Here is a 15,608-nt window from a genome sequence, read left to right as displayed (position 1 = left end):
TCCTCCCCTGTATCGGAGTAGGTTTATTTTGGTTTACCCTGTTCCCGTGCTGACGCCATTAGACAAATCGGCACTGGAAATGGGAATTAGTACTTTGTAAGTTCCAGGAAAGCTCAGTTAACAAAGCTGGATTTTGCGGATATCAGGATCGTCGCGGTGGAAACGGTAAGGGTGGGTGTAATAATACGAGTGTGTGCTGCTAACGGCTAAACTGTGGCTGCAGGGGGTTTGTCGGGTTGTTTATAGGTCGGATCGGTGTCTAAAAACACAGGGATGCGTTACTACAGAAATGAACTCAAGAGGGCCCTATGCTCTGAGCAACCGAGATCAGGAACCGAGAATATGTAAAGGCCCGTTGGTTTCTCTTGTCCATTGATTTCTCCGCCTATTTACCGTGTAGCCTACACAAGCTCACAATGCTACTGTAGATCCCGTTGCTCTCCGCTCACCTTCTGCCCCAAATCTAAGCTTAACTGACATAGCTAGCTAAGAAATGTGTGTTGTTGTTTTTGTTGCGGTGTTTTAGTTTTCTTGTATATTTTCAAGCTCTGTTTTTAGAAGAATAGAACAGAACAGAATAGAATAGAACGGGTGCATAGAAGTCTTTATTATCGCCACATATACATTACAGCACATTTTAATAACGATGGTAAGAATCCCATCACTTCTAATGTTAAACTCCTTTTAGACTTCCATACCCTGCTTTGTATTGACTTTTGAGAGTGAAAGCTAGTCGATATGTTTATTTTATTGCACGTTTATTTATAAACCAATGATTGTAATGAACTGTTTTCTCAGTGAGGCCGTTAGAATCGCTTTGACATGTAGCTTAGCGAGCTAACGCTCCGAATTAAACCGCTTAATTAGGGTTGTATTCCGGCTAAATCAATAATACAGGCCCAGACTAACTTAATACCTGTATGGGGATGTACGTTGTTAACGAAATGAAATAAAGTTTTTGATTTATATGATGAAGCGCACACAGTAATGCTGCTTACAGTAGAGCTGAGTGTGTTTGTGCTAACATCATAGTTATCATGCAGCTCTGTCAGTATGGATTGGAAAAACATGTCGAGTGAGCTGGAATTATCTTTTTGTGTTTTTCTTTCTATTTTGACTTTACAAAACAATGCTCTAGAATTGTAAGCAGGTTTCCCGTGGGACAAGCCCTTCCAGATTGCTGTATTGTGTTTTATTTGATTACTGTTTCACACGGAAGGGCGAAAAGGCGGGTTCCTGTATAATAAATACACAGCTCTAAAATCTCAGCAGCCCCTGTGTGAGAAAGCACAGCTGCACCACCACATGTAAAATATTCAAATGGATGTGATGTGCCTATGTGGTGCCTTAACTCAAATGTGATCCAGTGGCACTTTATTGTGTCTTTCATTGCTAGATCTACCAGAAGTAGCTGTAAGCTACAGTACTTGAGACAATTTATTTTGTGTGTCTTTTGTTATCTTTGTTGTTAAGCTGCCACTGTCTAGCTGTTTGCATTCAGAAATGTCGTCTGTACTGCAACTTTCATTGAGTAGATAAGAAGAAGATTGACTTTTTTTGTGTGTGTGTGTGTGTGTTCTTTTCTCAGAGCGCCCTGGCAGGCTGAGTGGCCTTTGGTCAGGCGTGAGCCAGCGGAGGGTGGGAGGGAAGGGGACATTTAGAAGTTCTGTTTGAGCGAGGATGACTGATTTCCAGCCGAAGTGGTGCTGTGAGTATTGCACATACGAGAACTGGCCATCCGCCATCAAGTGCACTATGTGTCGTGCCCAACGGCTCACAGGCCCCATCATCACAGAGGAGCCGTTTAAGAGCAGTCCGAGTCTCACGTCACACCTGTGTTCCACTCAGGAGGGCTCCAGTGTTCTCATTTGCCCTGATTCGAGTGCCCGACCACGAGTACGTGTGGCTGACGAGGCACCAGAGATTGCCAGCAAATGGTCATGCCACATGTGTACCTATCTGAACTGGCCTCGTGCTATCCGCTGCACTCAGTGCCTCAGCCAGAGGCAGCAAGGACCACAGCAGGGCCCTCACAGGCCCTCAGATGGCCCACACACCTCTGAACCAGGCTGTCGACTTCCTGCACCAGCGGCCCCTGACCCTTGTGAGGAATACAATGACCGTAATCGCCTGAACACGCGCATACAGCACTGGGCTTGCTCAGCCTGCACCTATGAGAACTGGCCCAAGACCCTAAAGTGTGTCGTATGTGACCACCCTAAGACGAGCGATGCTGTGCTGCAGGAGCCACAGCCCGAGAGTACCATGGCCCTGTCTATAGTGAACGAGCAGGAGAGGACAGCAGGGGGAGGGGGTATGGGGGGCAGTAAAATGGCTCCGAGGAGGCTTTCGCCCCCTGTGCCTGCTGGCCAGGCAGAAGTGCAGATTGAACTGGCATCTGGAGCAGTGGGTGCCCAAGAAGAGCACAAGACTGACTTTAAGAAACTCAAGCAGATCAGGAACAGGATGCGGAGGATTGACTGGCTCTTTCTGAATGCATGTGCAGGTGAGAGGAAGACTTGCAGCTTCAAAATATTCACTATCCTGATTCCTTTTTTACTGTGATGTCTTGTGCTAGCAAAATATCTGACATCTTTAACGATCGCCAGTGTCTTAGGCCTATTGTTTTGTATTCTGATTTCTCTAAATGTGTTATTTAACAGAATTTGGCATTTTACCATGATTCACTTAAGATTAGAAGTCTGAAATCAAGTTTGTTTTGACACAGTTCAAATGCAAATAGTAAATCTAGTTGTCACATCTTTACGTGCTCATGAAATCAAAATTAGAGCTTTGTAGTAGCTTTCTGTCTCTTGGCTTTGTGTACAAATATGCTAGTATCAATAGTATGTTTGGTAGATAATCTTATTTTTATTTTACAGTAGACAATTTATGTGGGAAGTAGAAGCCATTGTTTGTCACATATAATTGCACAGTGAAATACTTTTCTTACTATATCCCAGCTTGTTAGGAAGTCAGAGGGGTCAGAATGCTCATTCAGCCATGATACAGTGTCCCCCGAGCAGAGAGGGTTTAGGGCCTGTGGCAGCTTGATGATGCTCGGGCTTGAACCCCTGATTCTCTGAGCAATAACCAATGACCCTTAACCATTAAGCCAACACTGCAAATAGATTTGATGACACAGACTGTACAGGTACCTCGTATACTATATACTCCATGAACAAGCTATCTCCATCACTCTATAATAGACCCAGTTATCAGCAAAATATATTTTTTGTGTAGTTGTGCTACATTTTATTCTATGTTCTAAGCATCCATTGTGTGTTGAATGATGCTCTGTGTGTGTGTGTGTGTGTGTGTGTGTGTGTGTGTGTGTGTGTCTGCATTAACTGGCTTTCTAAAATCTGTTGATTATCTCTGCATAGACATGTACAACTTCATCCAAAAACATTGTGGGCTGAATTGATATATGAGCTATGTACAGTATATGCAGCTAATGTGTGTGTGTGTGTATGACATGGAGATTGAGCGTTCTGAGCTATCAAAGTGCATTAAAAGCAGCCTAATGCCTTCACTACCACGAGAGCAAGGAAAATGTTACATATTGACCCCATAGTCATGTACAAGCTAAGCTTCAGTGGTGTGAACCCTCTGCTTTAGTACCAAACACAACAAATGATTCGTCCTACGGTGTAAAGAAAGAGCTCTCTTGCTAGATTCATTGGATTCAGCAGGCGGTGTAGCGTATCTGTAATGCTGTTGGCTGTTGTGGAAGTCATTCATGCCCTTTGACACATTTGCTCTACGATTTCTGTTGCTGAGGGTAATATTACAACATCAGGATCAAGTCATGGATCTCAAGCAATTTGACAGCATTTCAGACATTAAGTAGGCAACACTATACACACAGGTTTTTACATCAGATCATAACGACTCTCTTAAGATGTGACTTTTGGGAATCTGATCTCAGGGTCTATAGCCTTCTAAGATGAAAACATATTTTTCCTCAAATATGAATCACTGTCCAATATGTTGTGTAGTAAGTCATACGAATGTCTAATCATTTGAAACATTGGTCAACTTTTATAATCACACCTCACATTTAGTTGCCGAGTGTAGGTTCAAATCACTGGTTTCCTTTCTGGCAAAATGACCCTTTGTGTCACTCGAGATAGAAATAGAGATGAAGTAATGCTTGCTATTTGTGGCTTAGTTTATTTTCACATACTTAAGTTTGCATCATAAATGACAGGTGCTTATGGGGATCATTAATAAATAGAAGTTTTGGTTATAGAGTGGTTATACAATGTGCTATATGGCTTGTACTTATACATGTATTTATGTTTGAAGTACCTTGGTATATTTGCAGTAGTTCTATTATATCTATCTGTTTTTGAGTAGGATGGTGTAGATTTCACAATCTCAGCAATGCCAGTCTTTTTGTATTTGCTCTACACTGAAGTCTTTGGGTTTGAGTTCAAAAGGTGTATATTAAATCCTTCGCTTATATTTATATCTAGACGTGTTAAACAATTTGGAACGTGGCACCTTTATTCAAACCCACCCATTTTTCAAGTGATCAGAAACATTGGAATGGGACTGACAGCCGTTTGTTGCTCCCGAGGTTTGTTTGCCCTGCGCATGCTGTTCCAATACGCGTGTGTGTCTGTGTGTGTCCTTTTCTCCCACTTGCAGGTGTGGTGGAGGGCGATTTGGCTGCAGTTGAAGCCTATAAGTCATCAGGTGGCGACATCGCACGTCAGCTGACCTCAGATGAGGTCCGCCTGCTGAATCGTCCATCTGCGTTTAACCCTGGCTTCACTCTGGTGCACCTTGCTATCCGCTTTCAACGCCAGGACATGCTCTCTGTACTCCTCACAGAGGTCAGCCTGCACATGCTCAAGCAGTCCAAGTGCATGTCACTCCTCGTACCTTTTTTAGGCATGTTTATATTAATGCATGTGTTTTTGTGTGTGTCACTCAGGTGTCCCAGCAGGCAGCTAAGTGTATTCCAGCCATGGTATGTCCTGAATTAACAGAGCAGATTCGTCGAGAGGTGGCTGCTGCACTACATAGGCGTAAAGGAGAGTTTCCCTGTTACTTCTTCACTGATATCACTACCTTTACACTTCCAGCAGGTCAGACAAATCACTTTCACTGAACTACATATGCATGTCAGTAATTTTGCTTGCTCTTTATTTGACCTTCCATGTTTTATGTAGATATTGAAGACCTGCCTCCTAATGTCCAAGAGAAGCTGTTTGATGAGGTGTTGGATCGAGATGTGCAGAAAGGTGAAAAAAAAAATCATTTGTAGTATTAGAACACTGGTTCTGCTACTCGGATTAAATTAAATAAAAAGAAAGGTCAGTGTTTTCACATTGTGATTGGTTTAATATCCAGCCCTGATCAATATACAAGGTCGATCTGTCTCTCTGTATGTCTGTCTGATATGATGGATGGACTTAAAAGAAATATATAAAAAAAAGAAAAAAGAATGATGAAAGCCCCAGATGGTGTTATTGGCCCCAGCCAGAAAGACAAAATCCTCAGATAATCCATATGGATTACATTTAAAGTGACCATACTTTTTGTGTGTGTGTGTGTGTGTGTGTGTGTGTGTGTGTGTGTGTGTGTGTGTGTGTGTGTGTGTGTGTGTGTGTGTGTGTGTGTGTGTGTGTGTGTGTGTGTGTGTGTGTGTGTGTGTGTGTGTGTGTGTGTGTGTGTGTGTGTGGTGCTACAGCGCCAGAGAATCACTGCGCCTGCTGTAGCATTCTTTCAGACCTTTGTCTCCCTCCCTTTTTTTCTTTTCCTTCCTTGTCCTTCAATGTTGTTTTTTGCAATGTTTAATATTAAACAAAGGATACTCTCTTAAACATGCAGTACAATAATAAGTGCATCTATTAACTGCTACAATAATGTTGCAGAGCTTGAAGAGGAATCTCCAATCATAAACTGGTCTTTAGAGCTCGGCACACGATTGGACAGCCGGCTGTACGCTCTGTGGAACCGCACTGCAGGAGATTGCCTTCTGGACTCGGTGCTGCAGGCCACGTGGGGCATCTACGACAAAGATTCTGTACTGAGAAAGAGCCTGCATGACTGCTTACATGACTGCTCCCACTGGTGAGGGAACACACACACACACACACACACATACCGCTTGAGAGAATCATAGAAACATTAATTAATCAAAAGAGCAGATATTTTCATTTGATTAAATATACTCACTGATCATCTTATAAATAACACCTGAACATCGTTACCACAATTGCCTAATGTGGCTGCAATGCAAGGCATAAACACAATTACATCATCAGAATGTGGTTAAAAAAGTCTCGGTGGTTTTTACTGTGGTGTGATTGCTAGTGCCCGACAGGCTGGATTGAGTATTTCTATAATGGTTCGTCTCCTGGGATTTTCAAACACAACAGTCTCTAGAGTTTATTTAAAATGGTGCAATAAAGAAAAACATCCAGCAAACAGCAGTTCTGCAGACAGAAACACCTTGTCCATTAGAGACATCCACAGAGAATGGATGAGACGTACCGGAGCTGACAGAAAGGCTACAGTAACTCAGATAACCACTCTGCACAATTGTGGTGAGAAGAAAAGCATCTCAGGATGCACAACACTTAAACCTTTATGGACAGGTGGGCTGCAACAGCAGAAGACCACATGGGGTTCCACTTCTGTCAGCCAAGAACAGAGAGCTGAGACTGTTATGAGCTCAAACTCACCAACACTGATGGGGCAAACATAGCCTGGTCTGGTTAATCTTGATCGTTTTTTTCATGAGGCACACAGATGCTAGGTTTAAAAATTTGCACTAAGAGTATAGATACAATACTGAATCTAGTTATGCATCTTTGGGATGTGGTACAACAGGAAAGTCACCACATGAACGTGCACCTGAGATATCTGCAGTCCTCTCAACATGGAGCAGAATCTCAAAGAAATGTTGCAGAATCCATGTCTTGCGGAACTGAGACAAAGACAGAACCAAGCCAGTATTAATAGTGTTCCTAATAAAGTGCTCAATGATTGCATGACTTTTGTGCATGAATAGATGGTTTTCTTCTATGTACGTGATGATTATGATGAATGTTATCCTGAAGTGTTACAAATACAGCATTTGAAAATTAGACAAATACAAAGATTACTGAGGGGGAAAAACGCACAAGTGAAATCACAATGCTGCGGTAGCGAATCATTTAAGAGGCAAAAAGCTTTTGGGTCCAGGGTTAGAGAGACATTTTTATTTGTAAACTCCAGTCATCCCTATTGTGAGACCACACTGACAGTGACCTTTAGTTCAAGAGATAATGTATAACACCATATTTGAATATTTTGCCTGGGGTCTGATTTCATGTGTCCGGCTGAATTTATCACTTACACACACACACACACACACACACACAGTTCTGCTGCAGAAGGACTAACTGACACTGTTTTATACAAGAATAATGTTTTTCATGAACAACGCATTCTATTCAAGAACTATTTCTAGTGACATTTTAATTTAGTTACCAGTTGTTACAGAAAAAAGAGGAAATACAATTACAACTAGTACAGATGCAGATATTTATCACATTTACACAAGGTTGGTATGTATGAGATCAGCGACAGCTGTCGTAAAGTTTCAGAGTGAGTATAGGGTATGTAGATTAGAGATTTATGTTAAAATCCAGAATACACCACCACACCAAATGCTGTATCACGTAATTATAACTCAACCTGCTATTGGAAACGAGGGTAGTTTCTTTTAATATAATATTGATTATAGGCAACTCTCTGTGTGTGTGTGTGTGTGTGTCTGTGTCTGTGTGTCTGTGTTGCAGGTTCTACACCCGCTGGAAGGAGTGGGAATCCTGGTATTCTCAGAGTTTTGGCTTGCACTTCTCACTGAGGGAAGAGCAGTGGCAGGAAGACTGGGCTTTTATTTTATCCCTAGCCAGTCAGGTATACACGCTCTCTCACACTCTGTGTTACACACATTTTGTAAAGAGAAGCAGTTATAGGACTACGCATCCTACTCCTCTCTTAAGGTCTCACACCTAATCACACAGCCTCCATGCTGGCAGGACTGATGCGCGATATTTCCAATATATCGTCCTCGTACATTTCTGTGGCACTTGTATGCTTTGTCATTTGCTTATTAATGTGCAGTGTATTCCAGTAATGTTAGTTTTATTCACAAATGTAAGACTTCTATCATTTGTTTTCATCGCTCTCTCTCTCTCTCTCTCTCTTTCCTCAAAAATCCCCCTCTCGTCGTGCCTTTTCCTGGAAGCCGGGGGCGAGTTTAGAGCAAACTCATGTGTTTGTGCTGGCTCATATTCTTCGCCGGCCCATCATCGTGTACGGCGTGAAATATTACAAGAGCTTCCGAGGGGAGACTTTGGGATACACTCGCTTCCAGGGTGAGCTGGAGAAACGAGATTTCAATGAGCAAGCCGTATAAGCCTGAGCAGTTAAAGAATTACTGTATCGACTGTTTGTAATAGGAGATTTGCTATAATGTGTGTTTAATTGTTTAAGTGACTGGACTTGTGTTACCCGGAAGAGGTTTAGAAACTCATCACAAGAGCTTCAGTAACATTTGATCTACATTGACGAACAGCGTCTCAGTGGTATAAATGAAGATTGTCACCCAGTAGCTATTTTTAAACAACATTTCTGTCTCTATTAGGCAAGATGGCTGATTTATTTGCTTTGAAATGTTAATGTTGGCAGAACATTTCCTTTCACATGAAGCAGCTGAGACTAGGAATACATGATCAGTCGACAGCTTTAAACCTCGTTTATTCTTTCATCAGCGAGCGTCGTGTGAATGACAACAGAAGACACGTACAGCTCCTGTGTTTACTAAAGTATTGTGAGAAATGTTTCAGAACCATGATTATGGCACTCGCCTCCATCACACCTGTGCACCAGGAAGAAATTAGGCATCACATTCAGCTGCCATGCAGAAAAACTGAATATTTTGAAGGGATTTGAAATGTACCATTTGTAACACATGCACAGATCAGATTTGTTGCACAGCGTATCTTCATTTGTTACAATACAAGTATGCTTTACTGCAGTTTATTTGACTGCTGAAATATGATTTTTTTATTTTTTATTTTTTTTATTTTGTTACATCATTGATGTCAGTACCATCCCAAACAATAAACATATCAGGATGGCTAATATTATGTTTACACCCCTCACTATTACATTACTGTGAGAAATGAGAATAGGAGAACTGTGACTTCCACGACAACAACCCAACTGCGTTGATGTGCACCTACTAAGGTGTTAATTCTAAAGCAAATTGTTGGCATATTGTCCAGATGTAATCCAGGCTAAACTTTCATTTCCCACCTACTTTACAGGGGTGTACCTGCCCCTGTTGTGGGAGCCGAGTTTTTGCTGGAAGAGCCCCATAGCACTGGGTTACACAAGAGGCCACTTCTCAGCACTGGTTGCCATGGAGAATGATGGCTATGACAACCGTGGTGCGGGCGCTAACCTAAACACAGATGATGATGTCACGGTCACTTTTCTGCCCTTGGTGGACAGTGACAGGAAGCTGCTGCATGTTCACTTCCTGTCTGCCCAAGAGGTGAGTGGAGGTTTTGTCATGATGATTGAGTTGTTTTGTGTGACATGTATTGGTAAGTAGCTAAGCTGTTTTGCATGTCCATCAGATGGGAACAGAGGAGCAGCAGGAGCGTCTCCTGAGGCAGTGGCTGGACTGTTGTGTGACTGAGGGTGGAGTGCTGGTGGCATTGCAGAAGAGCTCGAGGAGGCGGAGTCATCCTCTCGTCACACAGATGGTGGAGAAGTGGTTGGACGGATATCGGCAGCTGGGCACTTGCCCTGCCCTCTCAGATGGCGAGGAAGAAGAGGAAGATGAAGATGAGTGAGGAGAAGCGGTTTCTCTTTACTCAGAGACTCGGTGCACCTTTACCCCTCCTTGCGAGGAACACACACTAATGTACCATTATTTATCCTTGTCATATGTATATACACACATTCTTACTCTTCAGCAAACCGGTGGTCTCTTCTCATCAATGATGCAAAAAAAAAGATATTGGCCAACATGAAATAAAAGAAGTTAGGTTACAAATTGTACATGCCTTACAGAGTATGCCCTTTGTTTTAGTCCAGTTATTATTCTAGATTTGCTTTTGGAAGCAGGATTTAAGGAAAGAAGATATTTCAGTAGTTATACTAAGAGCACTTAAGCACATTTTTTTATTTGCTTCAGCTCCATTTTTAAACTTTAGTTGTTGGTAACACCTTACATTTACTTATACATCACTTGAATTCCTTTTTTTTGTGTCAAGATCCATTCACTGAGATATTTATTTATCTGTATGATAGTTTGTGAATTATGAAAATGAATACACACCACTGTATGATAAAAGTTTTGACCTCTCCTGCATGAGGAATTCAACTGCAAACTTGATACCATTATCTGTGAGGAATCGGCACTCTGTTTGTGCCTCACTAAACAGAGCTAGCCTTTCCAAATGGATCCTTCTTTTTAGTTGGTTGTTAACTCTAAAGGTTACACTACATGTACACAAAGTCATGTTTCTACATACTGTAACACTTGGGTGTCTGGTCACATTTGGTGTGACCGTTTAGGTGTTCTGATATTTTATTTTTTTTCTCTCTGCTAATATTCTCTGGATGTGCTTGTTAATATTACACTCAAAGACTTGACTGAAACCAAAGTGAACATTGGTCCGTGGTCTTGCAGTGATCAGACTTGTTTGTTTTGATGTCTTCACGCCCCCTCTTGTGGCTGTGTGTTCAGTCTAGTCCTTCACCTGGGGTTAAAGACACCCTGAAGTCCTTATTTTCCGTTATTATACAATTGTCAAACCTTTGGCATCTATTGTACGTCTCTGTGTGATAAGGTGGAGACCAAATCATTGAAGGATTATAAGCTGAATGTCTAATCAGTAAAGCTTCTTTAAAACTGTTTGTTTTTAAAAAGAGTGTATGTGAGGTTTTATCCGTGTCTGTTCTGCAGTGTCAGGGTTATGTGTGTGTTCGAGATCCCGGCAAGACGTGTTTTATAAATTAGATTTCTTAAAGGTAAAACAGGTGCTAACGGTATTTCCAGTTTCTAAACAAGACCATGAGCTTGACACATAATACTTTATTTGCAAGAAGCAGAAGTGACAGCCAAAACAAACAGAAACAAGAGTAACAAAAGAGGTTTTTTCTAGTATAACTGGGCACACATTTGCCCAATGCCAACTCAAAGGTAGAGGCCCTCTGGGGTCCCTTCCTGTTTTTTGTAGAGCACATTTTCTTTAGACTTTTTGAAGTCCTCATTTGTTACTTTCATCCTCCTTTCCCTCAGGGCCATAAGTCCGGCTTCTGTACAAATCGCCTGCGAAAAACAACACATCCAAACTGATCATGTCCGTTAAGGTCTGTATTACGACGTTCTATAATCAAAACAATCAGTGATGTGATGCAGCGTTAGGACAGAAGGTGGCAGTAAAGTGTTCATCTGATGAGTTTGAATCCACAGCACTAACATTTCCATAGTCACAGATGAGTGTAGTAACTGCAGTAGGTGCTAGAAGTAATTAGTTTAGAATATTTATAAAGTGTATAAATCATGCAAAGTCTAGTCAAAGTTTGACTCTATCAGGATCGTACCTTTATGTCAGCACCAGAGAGGTCATCTTTAGCTAGTATAAGGTCATCAAGGGTTACATCATCAGCCACCGTCATCCTGCTTGTGTGAATTTGGAAGATTCTGCGCTTGGTCTTCTCATCAGGTAGTGGGAACTCTATTTTGCGGTCGATTCTTCCTACAGAATCACATGGAAAAATTTCCGTCTTGAAGCAAAGATACAATGTGTGTGTTCTGTGAACAATTCAAAGATTGAATTTTTTCCCCTTCAATCTGAACGCAACGGACACAGAACATTAGCCTGGCAACCGACCTGGACGGATGAGTGCGGGGTCAAGTGTCTCGATCCGATTAGTAGCCATGATTACTTTAACGTCTCCACGGGAGTCAAATCCATCCAGCTGGTTCAGGAGCTCCAGCATGGTCCTCTGGATCTCCCTCTCTCCTCCAGAGTTGGAGTCATATCTACACAGAGCACAATTCAATCCATCCACTTGTGTGTGTACTATGTTATGCTGGCAAGCTGTAACTCATATTGTAAATGAGCGGACTATATTACATTTGTCTAAGGTAAAGCTTTAAGTACATCCTTTGACATCCTCGTTAGTGCTGTTTAAGTGAAGAAGTGCTATTCTGTATACAAGAGACAAGTCTGGTAGTATATACACGAGACATCTCACTGTTTATCTAATAAAGAAAGCATGCACTCTAAAACCCAGACTGTGCATACAAGCATTACGATCAAAGAGACCTGATTATAGGTAAACCAGTCAAATAAAAAGGACAGCACATCTCCCAACACTAGACTTAGTTGTATCAGTGCAGTTATTAAAGTAGGAGAAAATGTTGTGTGTGAACACTTGGTGGCTTCTACAGCAGAGGAATAAACGCGTTCTTAATTTCTGCACACACTGTCTTACCTCTTTGTTCCAATGGCATCAATCTCATCGATGAAGACTATGGAGGGAGCATGCTCCTCTGCAACTCGGAACAGTTCTCGCACTAGTTTGGGTCCGTCACCCAGGTATTTCTGAATCAGCTCTGAACCCACCACCCTCAGGAATGTGGCAGATGTCTGATTGGCCACAGCTTTAGCCAGCAGAGTCTTACCTAAAACCAGAATATTCAGGGTGAAGATCAAATTATTTTTAATGCAAATCAGTTTAAACCTAGCATTCATTGTTGTAAGTGTTTTGACTGACCCGTCCCTGGTGGTCCATAAAGAATGACTCCTTTAGGAGGCTTTATTCCCATCTCCTCATAATACTCGGGGTGTGTAAGTGGAAGCTCAACTGATTCCTATGTAAATGTAAAAAAATAATAATAAAGAAATAAATAAAACATGTGACAATAAAAATAAGAAAAATACGAGTTTGTGTCTGAGACACATCTCATACTTTGATCTCTTGAATTTGGTTGTCCAGGCCTCCAATGTCAGCGTATGTCTCCTGAGGAGCTTTTTCCACTTTCATCACAGTCACCAGAGGATCCGTGTCATCCATCAGCACACCGATCACTGCATGCACCTGCAAACACATTCACATCACTCTGTAATGGGAATGGTACGGTCTCCCCATTTTTTTTTGCAACTCCTGCCATCTGGAGGGGGGTTACAGCAGATATTCCAGCATCCTCCATTTCTCTGAACAATGGTCCTGACTGCACTAAACCCCTTTGGCTGGGTAATCAGTTACTACCTCTGCTTTACCTTCATAACTTTATAGTGCACAAGAGCTATCAAATGCACAGATAAACAAGGCAGTGCTGTTCATAGCAAGTGTTTTTGGCTGAGCAATGCTCTAAAAAGAGATAGTACATTTAGATAGATAATAGACAGATAAAATAATGTATATAATAGCTGGATATATATATTAAAAAATAATATATATATTATATAAAAAAACACTTAATACCAAGTAGGAAATACCAGTGTAACAGAAGCAGACAAAAGACATTGGAGACTATAGAAAATGACAATATAGCAGCAAAATGGTGTACAAACATACTATCTGTGCACTGGTGTGTATAGAGCTATAAATGCATGTGCAAGCGTATATATTATGGCTGTTATCCAGTAATCCACAGTCTTTCATACACTTTGTTAGACTGGAGTAAGTGCTACAGCATTTAAAGTGTATCATACACTTCTGCTGCAATTGCTGAAACAAGCTGCTGTAAATACTGAGCCATCCTGGTGTAGAAAATTTGTGAGATTTAAATGTTTTGGTTCCTTTTTTAGTATAAATGTTGTGTTTGAGAATAATGCTGTTTACTCCAATTTTCACTAGCATTCTGACTCTGCCTAAAGAAACCAACCTCACTCTTTCAGCTGACCTACTCATCAAAAGCTTTAGTATCCTGTCTATTTAAAAGTTTACCCTGATCCTCTTTAACAATGCAATACATGATGGAAGATAATATTACCTTGTGATTTAGTAAAACAGAACAGCCCGGCTCCAGCAGGTCTTTATCCACAAAGGAGAGAATGCTGACATAGTGCTCAGAGCCCACTGATGTAGACACGATGGCATGGTTATCGTCAATGATCTCTTCAAGAGTTCCTACTGACATCGGTGTCCCTCTCAGGTCATCAACTTTAGACCTCTCTTCCTGTGAGGATCAAAAACAACTAGTCAGTGTGAACCCGAGCACTTAGCCTGTGTCTAGCTTCTGTTTATAACTGAAAATGACATTAAAATCATTGTGTGCGTAAAAATAATCTCAAAATCAGAGGGAATTTACATAGTTATATAGTCAAACATACCTCCTGCTTTTCCTCAAGTGGCTTCATCTGCTCTTGATTCCTGATGAACTCCTCCTCCATCAGCAGATAGTCCTTGATCCTCTCCTGCTTCAGCAGCTTCAGTCTGCACTGTGTGTGTGGAGTTACTACAGACAGAACCAACATGATCAGATCATGGCTTATTCGTGTCAGTACATTAACGTGATGTACAGTGGGGCTCAAAAGTTTGGGCACCCCAGGTAAAAAATTGTATTGATGTGCATAAAGCAGCCAAGAAAAGATGGAAAAATCTCCAAATGGCATCAAATGACATTAGACATTCTTATTCCAAACTTTTGCAGACGCCATTTTTTTGTTTCCTGTTATTTTAAAAGTGTAAAGGATGGAAATGAAATCTAACTTTATTTGACATATTATATGAATGTCTAATCTGTAATTTGATACCATTTGGAGATTTTTCCATCTTTTCTTGGCTTCTTTAAGCACATGAATACAAATTTTTACCTGGGGTGCCCAAACCTTCGAGCCCCACTGTAGGTTGTTGGGCTCAAAGCACTGATACCTAAAGGAAGCTTGCTAGCAGCATCTGGGCCTTTCGTCTTCTTCTTCTTCTTCCCCACCCTTGTGGGAATCGGAGGCTCATATTTCTTTTTCTTATCCTTTCAACAGAACGTGTTTGGTGTTTGTTAAGCAGCTAAATGGATTAAAACCCGACTAAGTGCCATCTCACTAGCTGTATTCAGAGTAAAATACTTACTTTATCATCTTTCTTCCCACCTCCAGGACCATGTCCTCCGCTCTGATTCTGTCCCTGTTCAACACAGCATACATTACATCCTCATCATACATCACACCGACTAAACAGCTTAGAATAACTCACTTAAGTGCTTTATATCGCTCTAACAGGTCTACAAAGCTGCGAAACCACACACTTTGTTTACATGTCTAATTAATTAGCGGCTTGCTAGCTGTAGCACAAGCTAATGTTAATGAATAACAATATAAACCTAAACCGTCCCAAAGCGACTTTTCACAGTTAAATATCGTGCTAAAACGTGCACTTAATGTATTCATGTTTAGGGGCAGATTCGAGTGCATTTTTATTTAAGACCGAAATGTCTAAACAGATTGGAAATAAAATTGCTTGCTCACCATTGTCGTTTATTTCCCCAGCTACTATTTCCGGATTATGAAACGCAACTTCCGATGTGTTTAACAGTAGTGGGGTGTTTACGTATAATAAGGTGATACTGCCAC

At 41.3% G+C, this 15,608-nt stretch overlaps 2 protein-coding genes across 3 annotated transcripts; one reads left to right on the top strand and one right to left on the bottom strand.

Annotated features, from left to right (window-relative positions):
* Positions 1-23: 23 nt before the first annotated feature.
* On the top strand, positions 24-10,080 carry zranb1b (zinc finger, RAN-binding domain containing 1b). The gene is made up of 10 exons (XM_027172043.2): positions 24-165; positions 1,589-2,506; positions 4,657-4,844; positions 4,946-5,099; positions 5,184-5,255; positions 5,889-6,087; positions 7,803-7,923; positions 8,255-8,384; positions 9,339-9,568; positions 9,654-10,080. Exons 2-10 carry the CDS (start codon positions 1,681-1,683, stop codon positions 9,870-9,872), a joined length of 2,139 nt encoding a protein of 712 aa, XP_027027844.1. The 5' UTR covers positions 24-165; positions 1,589-1,680; the 3' UTR covers positions 9,873-10,080.
* A 1,024-nt stretch (positions 10,081-11,104) lies between these two features.
* psmc1a (proteasome 26S subunit, ATPase 1a) lies at positions 11,105-15,608 on the bottom strand. 2 transcript variants are annotated; one of them, XM_027172044.2, is made up of 11 exons: positions 15,504-15,608; positions 15,109-15,162; positions 14,914-15,010; positions 14,373-14,497; positions 14,033-14,218; positions 13,006-13,134; positions 12,811-12,907; positions 12,529-12,718; positions 11,922-12,073; positions 11,632-11,786; positions 11,105-11,356 (listed from the first exon to the last, which is right to left on the bottom strand). In XM_027172044.2, exons 1-11 carry the CDS (start codon positions 15,504-15,506, stop codon positions 11,222-11,224), a joined length of 1,323 nt encoding a protein of 440 aa, XP_027027845.1. In that variant the 5' UTR covers positions 15,507-15,608; the 3' UTR covers positions 11,105-11,221. The 2 variants fall into 2 exon arrangements, with proteins under 2 accessions (XP_027027845.1, XP_027027846.1); XM_027172045.2 differs by lacking the exon at positions 14,914-15,010 and having other exon boundaries at positions 15,504-15,589.

The sequence above is a fragment of the Tachysurus fulvidraco genome, chromosome 12 (assembly GCF_022655615.1).
Source record: "Tachysurus fulvidraco isolate hzauxx_2018 chromosome 12, HZAU_PFXX_2.0, whole genome shotgun sequence".
In the NCBI taxonomy this organism is placed as follows: domain Eukaryota; kingdom Metazoa; phylum Chordata; class Actinopteri; order Siluriformes; family Bagridae; genus Tachysurus; species Tachysurus fulvidraco.
Note: the sequence above shows the minus strand (reverse complement) of the source record. Positions and strands in the feature narration are given on the sequence as shown.

Bases quoted from the DNA above. Each gene is read 5' to 3' on its own strand.
- zranb1b (XM_027172043.2), top strand. From the start codon at position 1,681: ATGACTGATTTCCAGCCGAAGTGGTGCTGTGAGTATTGCACATACGAG. The intron at 7,924-8,254 runs GTATACACGCTC...TTTTCCTGGAAG, and splicing joins TTTTATCCCTAGCCAGTCAG to CCGGGGGCGAGTTTAGAGCA. The intron at 8,385-9,338 runs GTGAGCTGGAGA...CCTACTTTACAG, and splicing joins GGGATACACTCGCTTCCAGG to GGGTGTACCTGCCCCTGTTG.
- psmc1a (XM_027172044.2), bottom strand. The intron at 15,011-15,108 runs GTAAGTATTTTA...TTCTGTTGAAAG, and splicing joins GTGGGAAGAAAGATGATAAA to GATAAGAAAAAGAAATATGA. The intron at 12,719-12,810 runs GTCAGTCAAAAC...TTCTGGTTTTAG, and splicing joins TTATGGACCACCAGGGACGG to GTAAGACTCTGCTGGCTAAA.